The sequence below is a fragment of the Aquarana catesbeiana genome, linkage group LG08, assembly GCF_042186555.1.
Source record: "Aquarana catesbeiana isolate 2022-GZ linkage group LG08, ASM4218655v1, whole genome shotgun sequence".
In the NCBI taxonomy this organism is placed as follows: domain Eukaryota; kingdom Metazoa; phylum Chordata; class Amphibia; order Anura; family Ranidae; genus Aquarana; species Aquarana catesbeiana.
The window spans coordinates 142,941,749-142,960,059 of record NC_133331.1 but is presented as its reverse complement, the minus strand read 5'-3'; the positions used below and the strand labels follow the sequence as shown (position 1 = coordinate 142,960,059).

The following is an 18,311-nucleotide window of genomic DNA, read 5'->3' as shown; positions in this document are numbered from 1 at the left end:
AATGTCAACAATTCTGTGTTTTTCTGTCAATATGGGGTGCTGTGTGTACATTAATGAGGGGAACAAAAATAAACTTAAATGATTTAGCAAATGGCTGCAATACAACAGAGTGAAAAATTTAAGGGGGTCTGAATACTTTCCGTCCCCACTGAATTTATCAGAATAATGTAGGTTCCCTTTAAGGTATCAACCCTTTTATTTGTTAGATAAATTCAAACTCCAAGCACATAATATGCCACCATAGTGTAGTAGGTTCATACATCTGCCCTTTATTTAAAATATAATGCGTTAACATCTATTTAAAAACGTGTCAGCATTTAAAGAATACCATGAGGAATCTGAGAACACACCGTTTCACTTTCAATTTCCGCACCAGAAATGCCGCTACCCGGCTCTGTCCGACACATTGCATAATAGATCACATGACTTCATCAAGGGATTAGGGCAGTGTGACGCTTGCCGGGTTTACATAACGCCACTGTTTACATGTTACCCTAGCACCCAACACTATCATAATAAGTTTGCACTGGGTGCCAGCAGCAACAAACTCAGCCGCTCAACTTATATAAACACAGAACCCCCCTTAATCACTTCCCATCCAGCCACTGCACATAAACGGCTGGGTGGGAGCTTCCTCCTGAGTGGACACTCAGGAACGTCCTTCAGAAGGAGGGGGATCCGACGCAGCTGCGTGATCCCGATGTGCTTGTGTCACCCGGGCACGGCACATCTCAGATTGGCAGGAGGGCTCTGTGATTGGCTCTCCTGATCATATGATGGCTGTGTTCAATCACAGCCATTATGTGATGCACATAGAGAGCCAGTTGCTAGACGAAGGGCTCTCTTCTCCTCACACAGAAGTTGTCAGTGAGGAGAGGGAGAGCGGATCGCTGCAGCCAGTGGTGATCAGTGTGTACGAGCTGTTTTTTACACACCGATCCCCAAAAGACAAAAAAAACACCTGTCCCACATATGTCCCAGTAAAATCATCTGTCCCAGTGATTATCTGTCCCCATATGTCTGTTATCTGCGCACATCTGTACATTATCTGCGTACATCTGTCCGTGATCACACAAACCAATTATTAAACACTTATCAGGATTTTTTTTTTTTTTCTCATTAAAGACATGTAGCAGAATACATTTTGGCCTATATTTATGACAAAATTAAAAGAAATCCAATAAAATTTAAAAAATAGAATTTTTTTTTTTTAAATTGTCGCTCTTTTTTCCGCTTAACTCTCAAAAAAAAAAAAGTAGTAAATACTACCAAAAGAAAGCTATATTTGTGTGAACAAAATGATAAAAATTTAATTTGGGTACAGTGCGCAATTCTCATTCAGGGCGACGGCCCTGAAAGGTGAAAATTGGTCTGGGAAGGAAGGGGGTGAAAGTTCCCAGTATGGAAGTGGCTAAAATAACTTTCTGGTCTCGAGGAACTCCTGCTAAAAACCAGTGTTAATTTCGTCGACTAAAACATTTTAGTTGACTCAATGAATACTATTTTAGTCATTTAAAATACGACTAAAGCTAAAATGGCATTTTAGTCAAACGACTAAGACTAAAACTAAATTTAAATTTGACTTCAAAATTAACAGTGGTCTGTAGTGCATGTTCATAATGCAATACCATAAATAATAGCATATTACATTTTTCACTCCAGCAGTATATAATGAGTTTGGAAATTGTGGAGAAATGTTAACTAATGCATTACAATTTAACCACTTGCCGACCGCCTAACGCAGATATACTGCGGCAGAATGGCACGGGCAGGCAAAATCACATACCTGGTACGTGATTGTCTTCCCGCGGGCGGGGGGGTCTGGTGCCAGAGGCGGTCGGCTTTGGTCTGGCAGCGATCAGAGATGAGGGGGAGGCCATCCATTCGTGCCCCCCCCCCCCCCCGCGATCGCTCCCAGCCAATGAGAATTGTCCCCTGCCTCTGTATAGTACACAGAGGCAGGGGATGTGATATCTCTCCTCGGCTCAGCAGTTTCCGTTCCGGCGCCGAGGAGAGAAGACATCTGAGTGAGTTGCACAACACTACACCTCACAGTAGAACATGCCAGGCATACTTTACACCCCCGATCACAACTCAATCAGCCCCCCCCCCGTCACACTGACACCATCAATCCCCCCCCCCCCCCCCCCGATTACTGCATGGTGTCAGTTTGTGACAGTTAGCGTGTTAGGGCAGTGAGTGTTAGCCCCCTTTAGGTGTCTAGGATACCCCCCTAACAAAGTTTTAACCCCTTGATCACCCCCCTGTCACCAGTGTCGCTAAGCGATAATTTTTCTGATCGCTGTATTAGTGTCGCTGGTGACGCTAGTTAGGGAGGTAAATATTTAGGTTCGCCGTCAGTGTTTTATAGCGACAGGGACCCCCATATACTACCTAATAAATGTTTTAACCCCTTGATTGCCCCCTAGTTAATCCTTTCACCACTGATCACCGTATAACCGTTACGGGTGACGCTGGTTAGTTCGTTTATTTTTTTCAGTGTCAGGGCACCCGCCGTTTATTACCGAATAAAGGTTTAGCCCCCTGATCACCCGGCGGTGATATGCGTCGCCCCAGGCAGCGTCAGATTAGCGCCAGTACCGCTAACACCCACGCACGCAGCATACGCCACTCTTAGTGGTATAGTATAGTATAGTATTTGACATTTTTTTACTAAAGACATGTGGCCGAATACATTTTGGCCTAAATGTATGACTAAAATTGAGTTTATTGGATTTTTTTTTTTTATAACAAAAAGTAGAAAATATAATTTTTTTCAAAATTTTCGGTCTTTTTCCGTGTATAGCGCAAAAATTAAAAACGGCAGAGGTGATCAAATACCATCAAAAGAAAGCTCTATTTGTGGGAAGAAAAGGACGCAAATTTCGTTTGGGTACAGCATTGCATGACCGCGCAATTAGCAGTTAAAGCGACGCAGTGCCAAATTGTAAAAAGTGCTCTGGTCAGGAAGGGGGGTAAATCCTTCCGGGGCTGAAGTGGTTAATTACACCCATTCGATTTTAGAAGACTAAAATGAGTTTTAGGCGATTAAATGTACTGGAGGTTTTAGTCGACTAAAACGTAGGACATTTTAGTCGACTAAAATGTACTGGAGATTTAGTCGACTAAATAGGACTAAAACAATTGCAGAAGACTAAAATGAGACTAAAACTAAAATGCCATTTTAGTCCTAAGAACTAAATCAAAATTTGCTGCCAAAATTAACACTGCTAAAAACCACTATATCTACAACTCGTGATACATTAGTGTGATGGTTAGTGGGAGTAACTACCCCATTACAGATGGGTAAAAAAAAAAAAAAAAATCAATGGTGTCAGCGGGAACGTATCTTAAAAAGAGATAAATTGCTCAAGTAACCCCTAGCAACCTCTGGAGGAACCCTAGGGTTTAAATGAAACTCTGGTTGATAAACCCTGAACTATTATCATCTACTGCCTAATAAGGCACAAAATTAGTGCAAACGCATAAAATACACTTCTACTCCATAAAATTATTCCAGCAAACAATCTTAGTAAAAAAAAAAAAAGAAGAAGAAAAAAAAAAGAAGGACTGGTGAGTTAGGTAAATATATGTCTCACATTTAGCAAATACTCAACACCCAAATGTAACAAGTATTTGTTCTAGAAAGAAATACAACAGGTATGTAAGCTGTATAGTTTACTTACAGAGTAAGACATTTGAATCTTGGTATTGGGGACAAGCTTAACTTTGCCTTCACTGGTGAGATTTACATCTACAATACGATTTCCATTATAACCAATTTCAAGCTTTTTATATGTCCAAAGGTAGTAATCTTCTCCATTTTCATCAGCCTCTCCAACAATACCTGCAATTACCACACAATAGCTAAGAGCTGAACAAACTTGGATAAGAAAAAAAAAAATTCAGTTGTGCATAACCACAATGGGATAAAACAAAATAGAAACTCTGGGTAAAACATCTAAATACACACACACTGTTTGTATATCGGTTTATCTGTTAAAGGATTAGGGACTCTGCACACCTGTCTGCATCACAATCTCAACTCAGGGAACAGAGAGCTGAACTGGCAAGAATTAATGTGATTGCAAAGGCACAAGGTTTTTTTATCTTAATGCACTCTATGCCAGTGTTCGGCCGGCGGTCTGCTACAAGATAAAATTGGTCTCTGCAGAGGATTCGCCCCATCCCGCTGCGATCCGGTGCCCTCCGCCGCTTACCGCAGCTGTCGGCAGCAGCGAAGGCGATCGGGTCTGTTTCCTAGCTGTGCATGGAGATGAGTGAGGGGAAGATGGCCCCCACCCATCTCCATGACACTGCAGGGCGGAAGCAATGTCAAAAACGTCACTTCCGCCCATAGCTCTTAAAAGGGCCATTTTAATTTTTTAAATTTTTTTAAATGACAATTTTTTTTTTTTATTGCATTTTAGTGTAAATATGAGATCTGAGGTCTTTTTGACCACAGATTTCATAATTAAGAGGTCCTGTCATGCTTTTTTTCTATTACAAGGGATGCTTACATTCCTTGTAATAGGAATAAAAGTGACATTTTTTTTTCTTAAAATAGTGTAAAAATAAAAAGGTAAAATAAATAAGAAAAAAAAAAATTTTAAAACCCGCCCTGTCCCGCCGAGCTCGCGTGCAGAAGTGAACGCATACGTGAGTAGCGCCCGCATATGAAAACAGTGTTCAAACCACACATGTGAGGTATCACCGTGATCGGTAGAGTGAGAGCAATAATTCTAGCCCTAGTCCTCCTCTGTAAACGCAAAACATGCAACAGGTAGAATTTTTTAAATGTCGCCTATGGAGATTTTTAAGAGCAAAACTGTTGCCATTCCACGAGCGGGCGCAATTTTGAAGCGTGACATGTTGGGTATCAATTTACTCGGCGTAACATTATCTTTCACAATATAAAAAAAAAATTGGGGTAACTTTACTGTTTTATTTTTTAATTCAAAGTGTATTTTTTAAAAAAAGTGCGCGTTATATATAAAAAAAAAAAAAAGTATAATGTTTGGGGGTTCTAAGCAAAAAAAAAAAAAAAATTGGAAGTCAGTTCAGACTACCCTTCAACTCCCAGCATATCTCAGTTTTCCATCGGCTAAGTTTAATCTTCTCTCAAGTTTCTCTGCATTCAATATTCCTGTTAAATCACTCCTTAAAGAAGTAGGGCCAAAGCTCTGATCCTTAGGTCACAGATCATTTGGAAATGCCTGCAGTCATAACTAGAGCATGGAAAGGTTGTCGTAGTCATCCTTTAAGCTGGTCATAGATGGGTTGCCTCACATCTGAGGCAAGTTTCTGAGCTAGCAGTCCAATCCTATAAAAACCACTTTTTCGTGTTACACAGGGAAAAGGTGCTGTTGAGGCCCAAACTGTCATTCCTGACATTTCTCCCAATGGTGACCCAGCTGCGCATTACACCATTTCTGGGTTGGTCAGACAGACCAATTTTAAATCTTATGGTCTCAAGGATCAGGTGCCACCCCTTCCCATCCAGGAACACACTCCACTAGATTGGCAAAGGTCTCCTGGGCACCATGCCTAAAAGCCTGCAGTCCCGCCTGCAAGCCAACCCCCCCCTTCCTCTCCTATTCTAACCAACACAGCTGGTCCCCCTGCCCCTTCACCCCCACCCACCAATCTCTACTCTCTTGCCACCACTAAACCAATGCATGCTTTTGCGCTTCCAACCACTGCAGTGATGCACCCCTTTGTATTCAGCCTGTTCAACAAATAGGCACACTTTTGCTAATGCATCCTATTATAGGCTTCCTAGCACTTTAAAGGAGAGCTTTACCCAAAAGGGGAAGCGCTGCTCGTTTAGGGGGGGGGCCCTGGTTTTCACAACTCAGCCAGAAGTTCACCCCTCCTCCTTCCCCCGCAGCAGGCCCAGAGCGCAGTAGGGAACCAGCTGTGAAGCCTCAAGGCTTCACTGCCGTTTCCCTGAGTAGAGATGGAGGCAGCAGCACCTGAAAGTCGATAAAAAAAATTTTTTTTTTAAAAATCAGCTCGGGTGAAGACACCGCTGGATTTCTGGACAGGTAAATGTCCTAATTTCAAAATCAGCAGCTACAGTATTTAATTTTGACTTAACTTTTTCTGCAGGAGCCTGAAGCTCCTCTTTAAATTATTTGTTTAGGCCAGCTTGGACAAAATAATTACACACGCCAGAACGAACTGGTTGCTGCATAGGCTGTAATATACTATAGTAGCTTGCTAAATGGTTCACAGCTTCTCCTAGGCAGGTAGGCAGCACAAGCTACTACAGTACAGCTAAATTCAGCAAATAAATCTCATGTATTTGTTTGCTCCCTGCAGAGCTTGTGGCAATATGTATTCCCTGATGAAAACCACATGTAACTACCTTAACTTTTCAATACCACTGGACAAGGTTTGATATTAATGTGATTATTAAAGAGCAAACTTTTAAACTGCTCATCACGAATAAACACTCTGCCTTCAGACTGTTATGTCTTGTTCTATAATCTCCCTTCCTATCACAATTCTTTTATGTATTACATGCCAACTTAAGTAGAACAAATACTCAATCTAGGCAGTGAGGTTTAGTATTAAAGTATTGAACGTCGTATAGTCAATATCCCAAATGACGTACTGCTGAAAGTGTAAACCTTTAAATATACCCCATGAAGTGACTATCCTTAGGTGATACACAGAAACAGATCCTCCTACATAAGCTGTACCCGTTTAAAGTCTTCTCTTCTCTACAGCCTTTCAAAGTCCACAATTTATAAAGCTTGTCTGAGCTGTCTGAAAAAAGGGGGCGGAGGGCTGAGGAGAGCTCTGAGAGCTGATTGTAGGAAAGGGACACACCCCCTTTCATACAACACACAGGAACACAGCTGAGGCTGTCAATCAGCTGGAGCTCCCTCCCCTGTCACCTATCTCTTGGTGTCAGGAAAACCATTGTAGTTACTGGCGGAGCCAACTATTTCTCAGAGATCCTAGGAGCTAGATCCTCCTCCTCCAGGTTCTAGTTGTTCCCAACTACCTTGCTTTTACACTGCTCCTGCTTCTAGTCTACCTGCTGCAAAAGCAGGTAGAACAAGTGCTCCATGTAACTCCTGTGGCATGTGTAAATATCCGGGGATCTCACCAACACAGTCCCCAAGAGACAGAACACCATCATCAGCAAAACGGGCCTTGCTTGTGTATACTGAGAATACTGCATGAGACTCTGATCTACCAGATTGGTTATGACATACTTTTAACAAATAAAACTGTATTTCATGCTTTAATGTTTTAAAAAGCTTAGATCCATACCCCATATTGGCAAGTCATCTATGTACATCTGGTACCAGTAGTGATTCTTTATTGCGTAAACAAACGCATCTCTCTTCGCCTTGTCCAGCTCTATATCACAATATGTTGCTTGCATGACATCCTCTGTTGAAAAGAAAACAAATTCTCAAACATTGAAAATGATTACGTTAAACCAAAAGTAATTTTCTTTTTAAATATACCAGCAGTCTTAGAATTCAACATTTTTAAACGGTAAAAAAAAAACAAAGAACCTATACATTACCATTAAACTTATAACCAATCTTAGACAAATGCATGCTCACAACATAGATCAGATAACTATGAATAATTTTCTTCTTAAAATTGCACTTTAGTTATTTCCGGAAATCAAATTTACTTTTTTCTTTTGCAGTACCCTCATCCTAGTTTTGAAAGCAACAACCAATTGCTGCTGTACTGCAGGGAAGCTGCAACTAGGATCTTCTGAATCAGACACTTCTGGGAGTGCTGAATGCTTAGTCTCTAAGGCCCCTTTCACACTTGTGTGACTTTTCCTGCGACTTTGGACATCAGCGTCGCATGACAAGATGTACCCCACGATTCCCAATGATAACCATTCACATCTGTGCAACTGCAAGTCGCACCGACTTCAAAGTAGTCCCTGTACTACTTTGGTCCGACTTTGATGGAATTGAGGTCCATAGACCTCAAGTTTACACAGACATTCCCTGAAATCGTGTCAGAATCGCGGTCAAGTCACGGTAGTGTGAAAGGGGCTTAACAGGGCATTGTGGTTCCTCTTGCTAGCCTGCTTGTAGCAACAAGACACAGGAGTGATGTAGGGGCCAGCGGGAGCAACCACAGAGCACATGTGTGGGGGAGGATTACAGAAATATGGCACTCTATGAAGTTTTGGCTTCAGAAGACCCTTCCAGTGGTGGCTTATCCGCAATATGGCAGCAACCGGTAGCGCAGAGACAAGACTACTTATATATTTTTTTTTTAGCAGTTGTAATAGAATTGACCATTTTATTTTTAGTAACATTATAGCAGGCTAGCCAGTTGCACCATATCCAAGAAGAAACTCCAAATGGGCTTCAGATGCTCACACTGAAGATGGGAGCTTGCGTGCTACAGAGGGTGCAGCGAGTACATTAGATAACTAAATAACTAAAACGATTACATATACAGCAGATTGCATTAGATAAGCTGCAACTATCACGTGGTTTTGAGGGGAAAAAAAAACCTGACTGGAGCTCCACTTTAACTATTTTACTTTACTCATTGCTAGATTTTTTTTTCTGTGTGGAAGGGTCTACAGCCCTCATACATTTCATTTAGGACTACTGCATCACAAATTAATAAGGTTTTTTGAAAACAGAAATAGTGAGCTACAAACCAATTAACCTTACTGTTCAAGTACACAAAAGAGGAAGCTTGCTAGTCACAGGGAAACTGCAGAACAAGCATGTGACATTGCAGATGCAAATAATCACATCAAGAGATTTGTACCCCTTCATTCTGGGTCAATTTTGTACAATAAAAATTACCACAACCCTTTATTCCTCTATCTTGCATAGCAGTTGAAGTAGAATCTTAACCAAAGGGACACCATTAAAACAGCTCGAACTGAGTCATAAGTAATCAACAGAGCCCCTACCTTCAAAAGCTAGAGGATCCCTGGTGTTTGCAATTAATTTGTTCAGTTTGTTCTAGGCATTGACGACTCATGAGAATGTTGGATTGAATAGGTCCAAGTAAAACTGGGCAAAGGGAATTGCTTCAGAAAGAAGGCTACCGTTAGGGCCAGAACCCTTATACATAAGCAAACTGAGAAGGGAAGTTTTGACTAGAAGTACCACTGGGAAGCAACTTTCTCCTGAGGGAAAGTTAATTATCTAGCCAAAGGTTTGAAGGAACCGAATCGTCCTTTGGATGTTGGCAGACAAGGTTGTGACATACAAATCCTTCAGTAGGTGGTTGTAAAGTAACCTATGACATGAATGTCCTGGCTTTGCAGAAGGGCTGGAACACTCGGGGTGCACTAGAGAGTCAGAATGATGGTCTCTCACAGCAAAACGCAAAAAGCATTGATACGAGGGGAAAAGTGGGATGTGTAGCTAGGCATCTTGTATATCTACTGACCCAGAAATTTCTCTTGTCAAACAGAAACACTGACATCTTTACGATTCCACCTGGAATTTTGGTACATGAGGAAATCGGTTTAGAAATTTTAAGTTCAGTGTAAGACAAATGCCCCCGTTTGGTTTTGGGACTGTGGATATGTTTGAGTAAGGTTCTTCAAAGTCAGGGATATGCAATTAGCGGACCTCCAGCTGCTGCAGAACTACAATTCCCATGAGGCATAGTAAGACGGACAGCCACAAGCATGACACCCAGAGGCAGAGGCATGATGGGACTTGTAGTTCTGCAACAGCTGGAGGTCCGCTAATTGCATATCCCTGTTCTAAATGAACTGGTACAACCACTCCTTGGTAAAGGAAAAAAAACAAGGAGGAAGCTGGGCTAGAAACTCCATCTTGAATAACCATTTGAAAAAACCCAAAGGACCAGGACAGCTTGGATCCAGATGGGTGCAGAAGCCATTAGGCACCCCCCCCCCCCCAAGAGTGGGGGCACTCCTTTACTTCTGAGCAGGCTTGTAAGTCCATGGCTTGCGACACAAGGAGGTGTTAAACCTGAGAAGAGTGAAAAGGTCCTGTCAAGTAGGAGTAGCCGTAATTGAAGGAGACTTGAAAAGGAGAAGTGTAGCCAAATCTCGTTTGGCTGTACGTCTATGAATCAGAGGAGTGCACTCCTGTGACCATTTTCAGCAGAGAGCGGGCTAAAGTCTGCTCTCTGCCAACGTCAGCAATGTGAGTCCAGGCACCGTGTCATCCAGACCATGGAGTCTGAATCTGCTAGGTGCCTGGACTGACATCCAGCTCAGCCTCCCAGCAAGCCACTAAGAGCCTGAGATGTCCCCTCCACAGCCCAGCTCTCTAGTGAGCAAGGAGGGAGAAGAGCAGAGAGCTGTGACTGACAGTCACCATCTCTCTTCTCACGGAGCTCTAAAAACCGAGCGAACGGCAGTGTTCGATGGCTCAGTTCTCAGTGCAGAGGCATCGGGGGGACAGATGCATCGGACCAATGCTGTATCCACCTAGGCAAGTATGAAACTGCAAAAAAAAAAAAAAAATTCCCTTATTTTTCATTTAAGCTTTTTCTCATGGGATAGGAGTACCTTTTTCCCAGTGACTTCCTTGATGAAGTCATCAAGAGATTCCCACAAACATGCATCGCTGTATAAATGTGAATGGACCAAAAATAGCGCCAAAAGTGTCCGATGTGTCCGCCATAATGTCGCAGTCACACAAAAAAAAACAAAAAAAACAAATCGCTGATCGCCGCCATTACTAGTAAAAAAAAAAAATAATAAAAATGCAACGAATCTATCCCCTATTTTGTAGATGCTATAACTTTTGCGCAAACCAAACACTTATTGCGATTTTTTTTTTTACCAAAAATATGTAGAAGAATACGTAACGGCCTAAACCAAGGAAAAAATTTTTTTTATATTTTATTGGGGGATGTTTATTATAGCAAAAATAGGATTTTTTATAACAGCTTACCTGTAAAATCCTTTTCTTTTGATGTACATCACGGGACAAAGAGCCTCAGTAATTACTGATGGGTTATATAGGGTATCACTAGGTGATTGGACACTGGCACACCCTAAACAGGAAGTTCAACCCCCTATATAATCCCTCCCCTTACAGGGATACCTCAGTTTTGTAGCAAAGCAATATAAGTATTAGAAGAGGGGTGGGGGACCTCTGTGTCCCGTGATGTACATCAAAAGAAAAGGATTTTACAGGTAAGCTGTTATAAAAAATCCTATTTTCTTTCTCGTACATCACGGGACACAGAGCCTCAGTAATTACTGATGGGACGTCCCAGAGCAATGCTATTTGAGGGGAGGGGACCACACAAGTAGGGTGTAATCAGACCTGAGGACCTCGTACTGCTGCCTGCAGCATACTACGCCCAAAGGCGATATCCTCATGCCTTCCCACATCCACCTGATAAAATTTGGTGAATGTATGGACTGAAGACCAGGTTGCGGCCTTGCAGATTTGAGCCATGGAGGCCCGGTGATGCACCGCCCAAGAGGCACTAATCGCCCTTGTGGAGTGTGCCCTGATTTGAAAAGGTGGAATCTTTTGTTTCAAACTGTAAGCCTGAATAATCATTTGTCGAATCCACTTAGAAAGGGTAGACTTTGATGCTACGTGCCCTCTATTGGGACCTTCTGGTAGTATGAACAAAACATCCGTTTTGCGAACTTGAGCAGTTGCTTCCAGATAGGCCTTGACTGCCCTAACTACATCCAAAGAATGTAGTGACTTTTCTTCCGTGGAACAGGGATCTGGAAAAAAGGAAGGCAGAATATCTTGGTTTAGATGGAAATCTGAAACCAGATTTTGGTAGAAAGCTAGGATGAGGGTGCAATATCACTCTATCCTTATGCATGACCGAATAAGGCTCTTTACAGGAAAGGGCTGCTAACTCTGATACTCTTCTAGCAGAAGAAATGGCTACCAGGAAAATTAACTTCCTTGTCAATAAGACCAAGGGAATCTGACGTATGGGCTCAAAAGGCTGTTTCTGTAAAACCGACAGAACCAAATTCAAGTCCCAGGGGTTTAGGGGCGCTTTAACTGGAGGATTAAGACGCGTCACCCCTTGCATAAAGCTTCGGACCAAAGAATGAGAAGCAAGTGGTCGTTGAAATAACACTGATAAGGCCAAGACCTGGCCCTTGATGGTACTGAAGGCCAGCTTCATCTCTAATCCCATTTGTAGAAAGTCGCAAATTCTACCAATGACATATTTTTTTGGGATGCCAACCCCTGGCTTCACACCAGGATACATAAGTCCTCCAAACTCTATGATAAATCACTCTGGAAGCTGGCTTCCTAGCATTGATTAAAGTAGAGATCACAGGACCTGAAAGCCCACGATGCCTCAGAACGTGGGTCTCAACAGCCAAACCGTCAAATTTAGCGTTTGTAAGGCAGGATGGAATACTGGACTTTGAGATAATAGGTCTGGACGTGACGGTAGGGTCCACGGGGAACCCACTGTCATTCTTACTATCTCTGCATACCAAGCTCTTCTGGGCCACGCTGGGGCCACCAGAAGTACCGACTTCTTTTCCTGCCGGATCCTGCGAAGGAGACGTGGCAGTAGCATAATCGGAGGAAACGCATAGATCAGTGAGAACTGATGCCACGGAATCACCAACGCATCTGTCCCATATGCAAGAGGATCTCTTGTTCTTGCCACAAACTTGTCGACCTTGTTGTTGATCCTGGACGCAAAGAGATCTACATCTGGTATCCCCCCATCTTTGGCATATGGCCGAAAAGACATCGGGGTGAAGAGACCATTTAACCGCTGGCGACTCAAATAGTCCGCCTGCCAGTTCTCTATCCCTGGAATGAAAACTGTCGATATGCATGGCACATGCTTTTCTGCCCAGACTAAAATCTGGTTCACCTCTCTGTGAGCTGCATGACTCCTGGTGCCTCCCTGATGATTGATATAAGCCACTGCTGTGGCATTGTCGGACTGGATCCTGACAGGGCAACCCTGTAGCCTGAGAGTCCAGGCCCTTAGGGCTAGATACGCTGCACGGATCTCCAGAATGTTGATGGGTAAGGTCCTCTCCATTTTGGACCATTCCCCCTGGACTGCAGACTGCTCCAGAACTGCTCCCCAACCCGAAAGACTGGCATCCATTGTTACCACTGTCCAGGTAACCGGTAAAAAGGACTTCCCTTTCTGCAGGCTTTCGGGTATTAACCAACTGAGGCTCTGACGCACTGTAGGAGACAGGTGCATCGGAAAACCTAATGCCTGTACCTTCTTGTTCCAAGCAGACAGGATACTGTGTTGTAGCAATCTTGAATGAAACTGAGCATAGGGAACTGCTTCGAATGAAGCCACCATCTTTCCCAGCAGCCTCATACAAAGACGGACAGAAGGACCCTTTTTGGTCCGGACTACCTGAATCAGCTCTCTTAAGGCACTGATCTTTGCCTGAGGTAAAAATACCTTCTCTTGGCTTGTATCTATGACCAGGCCCAAATACTCTAGTCTTCTTACTGGTTTTAAGAAAGACTTTTCTAGGTTGAGAATCCAACCTAGGTGTTCCAGGTAGTTGACTGTGGTCATCAAGTTCAAGCTCAGACAGGCTACCGACCGGTCTATCAAGAGCAGGTCATCTAGGTATGCTATGACAGTTATACCCTGAGCCCTTAATCTGGCCAGAGGAGGAGCCAAGATCTTTGTAAACACTCGAGGTGCAGTGGCTAGCCCGAAAGGCAGGGCCACAAACTGAAAATGGCGTCCTATTTCGAAGCGCAAGTACTTTTAATGAGCAGGAAATATGGGTACATGCAGATATGCATCTCTGATGTCTATTGATGCCAGAAATTCTCCTCCCTGTAGGATGGAGACTACTGACCGGATTGATTCCATGCGAAAGGATCGAATCCTTAGGAATCGATTTAGATCCTTTAGATCCAGGATGGGTCTGATATCTCCATTTCGTTTTTGAACCGTAAAAAGGTTGGAATAAAATCCCAATCCTTGTTCTTTCGTGGGAACCACCACAATGACTTTTTGCGACAATAGTCGCTCTAATGCTAGAAGGAGCGACTGCTTTTTCTCTGGATCTCTGGGGACATTTGATCTGAGGAAACGAGGAGAGGGGAATTCTTGGAACTCCAGTTTGTAACCTAGAGTTACCGTGGAGATTACCCATCTGTCCTGGAAATCCTCCTGCCAGAGCTTTGAGAACCGTAGCAGTCTTACCCCCACCCGAGAGAGCGGGGGCGCCCCTTCATAGAGAGGCTTTAGCGTCTTGTCTAGTAGGCTTCTTCCCCCAGGACTTCTTTTGTCCCTGGGGTCGACTCTGAAATGTATTTCTGGACCCTGACAGAGGAGGCCGTCGCGACTGGCTGGAGGCTGATGCCCCTGGCACTGGGGAAAGAGTCCATTTGAAAGAGGGACGCTTACTCCTTTTCTTAACAGAAAAGAGAGTGCTTTTCCCACTAGAGATCTTTTGGATATAATTGTCCAAATCCTCTCTAAACAGCCTTGCACCACGAAATGGAAATACAGCCAGAAGCTTCTCACATGGTGCTTCAGCTGACCAATTTTTCAACCATAAGATTCTACGCATATGCACCAACCCAAGTGAAAGACGAGAGGTTTGGGTTAGCCAACCCCTGGGCCTGTTGTTCAGGTAGAACTTTGATGACCTGCTTAACATGGTCTCTTAAGTATTGACAGACTCCGATCGCTGCCACTGCAGGTTGAGCTACTGAACCTGCAAAGGAGAAAATATCTTTCAACAGGGATTCCATTTTTTTATCAACAGGATCTCTGAGCATTGTCTACAGGACAAGTCAGACTTTTATTTATGGAGGAAATGGCGGCGTCAACAGCCGGTATCCCCCACATCTTTATAAACTTTTCTTCCATAGGATAAAGTGTTGAAAACTTTTTAGGCAGAAAAAAACGTTTATCTGGGTGATCCCACTCAGAATAAATGAGCTTTTCTAGTAAATTATGAACAGGAAAAGCATGTATTGTTTGAGGAGGCTTCAGTGAACCTAAGGAAGAAGAGGGTTCTTTAACTGACTCAGATACGGGTAATTTAAATGTGGAGCGGACCAATCCAGCAAGAATTTGCACTAACACCTTCTCATCCTGAGAAGCTGAAGAGGGCCCTTCTCCACTTGATTCCTCAGAGGAGGAATCATTCGGACACGAGGCCCGAGTACCATCCAATTCGGCCTAGAAAGGACACTTTGAAATGGATCTGGTTCGCCTGGCTTGCCCCAGTATAGAATATAGGATATTCCCTTTGGAGCTCAGCACAGGACATCTTTACATGTGACCAACACCTAAGACACTGGCGAAAAAACTGAGGTATCCCTGTAAGGGGAGGGATTATATAGGGGGTTGAACTTCCTGTTTAGGGTATGCCAGTGTCCAATCACCTAGTGATACCCTATATAACCCATCAGTAATTACTGAGGTTCTGTGTCCCGTGATGTACAAGAAAGAAAAGTAATAAATATTGCTTTTTTTTTTTTCAAAATTGTCGCTTTTTATGTTTATAGTGCAGAGAATAAAAACCGCAGAGGCGATCAAGTACCACCAAAAGAAAGCTCTATTTGTGGGAAAAAAAGGATGTCAATTTTGTTTGAGTAAAACATCGCACGACCACACAATTATCAGTTAAATCAACGCAGTGCCGAATCACAAAAAACGCTCTGGTCAGGAAGGGGGTAAATTCTTCCGGGGCTGAAGCGGTTAAGCAAGACAATTGTATAATGTATAGCCAGCTTAAGAGCAGCCTCAACTTTTTTTTTTTTTTTTTTTAAATATCCAGGCCTGCATATAACCCTTTGTCAATAAATACAAAGTCTTGTGTCCCATACTGTACGATTAGGACAAAAAAAACATTTTCGCATAGATGGAAATGATGAAATGATGGGAGGAGACAGATAAAGACCAATGTGTTATTTTGTATATAGATTTATTTTAACCACTTAACGACCAGCCGCTGTCGTTATATGCTGGTACTTTGACGTGGAATACAGTTGTTATAGCAGCAAATAGCTGCCATAACCCCGGTATCCTCTTTAACCGCAGACGACTGGCTTTCAGATAAGAGTGGTCTCTGCAGTGGATTCGCAGGTAGATTACTTTTAATTGGCAGCAGGAGAGGTAAGCCCCCCGCTGCTCTCCGGTTGTCTCCGCCTCTTATCGGAGCTGTCGGTAGCGGCGGAGACGATTGTGTCTTCTACCCTATGAGACTGGATGCCGAGTGAGAGAAAGATTGCCCCCACTCAGCTCCATAACATTGGATGACGGAAGCAACGTCAAACGCACTTCTGCCCAATGCTCTTAAAAAGGGGATTTTTTTTTTTTTTCTCCCAGAAGAATTAAGTCTAAATGTGAGATCTGAGGTCTTTTTGACCCCAGATCTCACATTAAAGAGGCTCTGTCATGCTTTTTTTCCCTATTACAAGGGATGTTTACAATCCTTGTAATAGAAATAAAAGTGACTTTTTTTATTAAATTAAAAGTAAAATGAGAAAAAAAATTTAAAAATTTAAAGTGTCCTGTCCAGCAAGAGCAATAATTCTAGCACTAGACCTCCTCTAACTCAAATTTTTAAACGTTGCCAGTGGAGATTTTTAAGTGCCAAAGTTGAATTGCCATTCCACGAGCGGACGCAATTTTGAAGCATGACATGTTGGGAATTAATTTACTTGGCGTAACAATATCTTTCACAATATATAAATAAAACTGGGCCAACATTACTGTCGTCTTATTTTTAATTAAAAAAAAGTGTATTTTTTCCACACAAAAAAAATGATTTTCACTTGTAACCAACAAACTTCAAAAAGATGCTTGGTCCAGAAAAGGTTAAAGTTGAAGCGCCATCACTAGAAGGGTTAATTGTTGGGCGTTTTCAGCTCACTGTAGGATTTGAGTTTGGTTAGGGATCTAAAGATTGCGAATTCTTTTCTCATACATTATTAGGTGTTTGGGTATAAAATGTGTCGAGACTGCTATACTACTCAAAATTAATAAATCAATACAGCTAGAATGATGTGTGACTATCTTAGGTTGTGTACATTCTGCTAACTGAATCGCAACTAAAGGACCTACATATTTAGAGATGCCTTTATATCAGTTCTCAGAGGATAGAGTAACTTTCCTTGCCATATGAAAGCAAATGTGGCACCAACAGTTCTATAAAGACACCTTTTATTTACTTAACCACTTAAAGACCAGTCTCGTTTTGGATTTTAGGTGTTTACATGTTTAAAACAGGTTTTTTTTTGCTAGAAAATTACTTAGAATCCCCAAACATTATATATTGTTTTTTTTCGAACACCCTAGAGAATAAAATGGCGGTCATTGCAATAATTTTTTTTGCACCGTATTTGCGCAGTGGTCTTATAAGCACACTTTTTTTTTGAAAAAATGCACTTTTTTGAATAAAAAAATAAGACAACAGTAAAGTTAGCCCAATTTTTTTCTATTGTGAAATCTAATGATACGCCAAGTAAATGGATACCCAACATGTCACACTTCAAAATTGCGCCCGCTCACGGAATGGCATCAAACTTTTACCCTTAAAAATCTCCATAGGCGACGTTTAAAAAAATTCTACAGGTTGCATGTTTTGCGTTACAGAGGAGGTCTAGGGCTGGAATTAGTGCTCTCTCTCTACCGGTCGCGGCGACACCTCACATGTGTGGTTTGACCACTGTTTTAATATGTGGGCGCTACTCACGTATGCGTTCGCTTCTGCGCGCGAGCTCGTCGGGACAGGGCTCTTTAAAAAAAATTTTTTTAATTATTATTTATTTTTCACTGTTTTAAAAAAAATAAAAAAAAATTGGATCACCTTTATTCCTATTACAAGGAATGTAAACATCCCTTGTAATAGAAAAAAGCATGACAGGTCCTCTTAAATATGAGATCTGGGGTCAAAAAAAGTCCTCAGATCTCATATTTAGACTTTAATGCAAAAAAAAAAAAAAAAAAAAAGTCACTTAAAAAAAATGACACAAAAAAATGTGCCTTTAAGACAAGTGGGCGGAGCTGACGTAATGATGTCGCTCCGGCCGTCCTATGGTATAGAGACGGGTGGGCACCATCTTAGCCTCACTCGTCTCCATACTGAGGAAGTGAGAGGACCCGATCGCCTCCGCCACTACCGACGGCTCCGGTAAGCGGCGGAGGGCACAGGAGAGCGGCGAGGGGGGGGGCTGGGGAGTGGCACCTCTCCCGCCGCCGATAACGGTGATCTCGCGGCGAACCCGCCGCAGAGACCACCATTATCGTATACAGAACCGCCGGCCCTAAAGATGGATACTTCGGTTGTGGCAGCAGCTGCTGCCGTTACCAAGATATCCATCTTTAAAGTAATGACGTATATATACAGT

General features: G+C 42.6%; 1 protein-coding gene across 2 annotated transcripts in view; it reads right to left on the bottom strand.

Moving 5' to 3' along the window:
• Positions 1–18,311, bottom strand: part of TM9SF3 (transmembrane 9 superfamily member 3) — a 102,652-nt gene that overhangs the window by 48,846 nt on the left and 35,495 nt on the right. For both annotated transcript variants that reach the window (XM_073596511.1, XM_073596510.1), the window contains 2 exons: positions 7,288–7,410; positions 3,687–3,847 (listed from right to left, as the gene is read on the bottom strand). In XM_073596511.1, the coding sequence (XP_073452612.1) occupies positions 3,687–3,847; positions 7,288–7,410 (284 nt within the window). The remainder of the gene's footprint in view (positions 1–3,686; positions 3,848–7,287; positions 7,411–18,311) is intronic.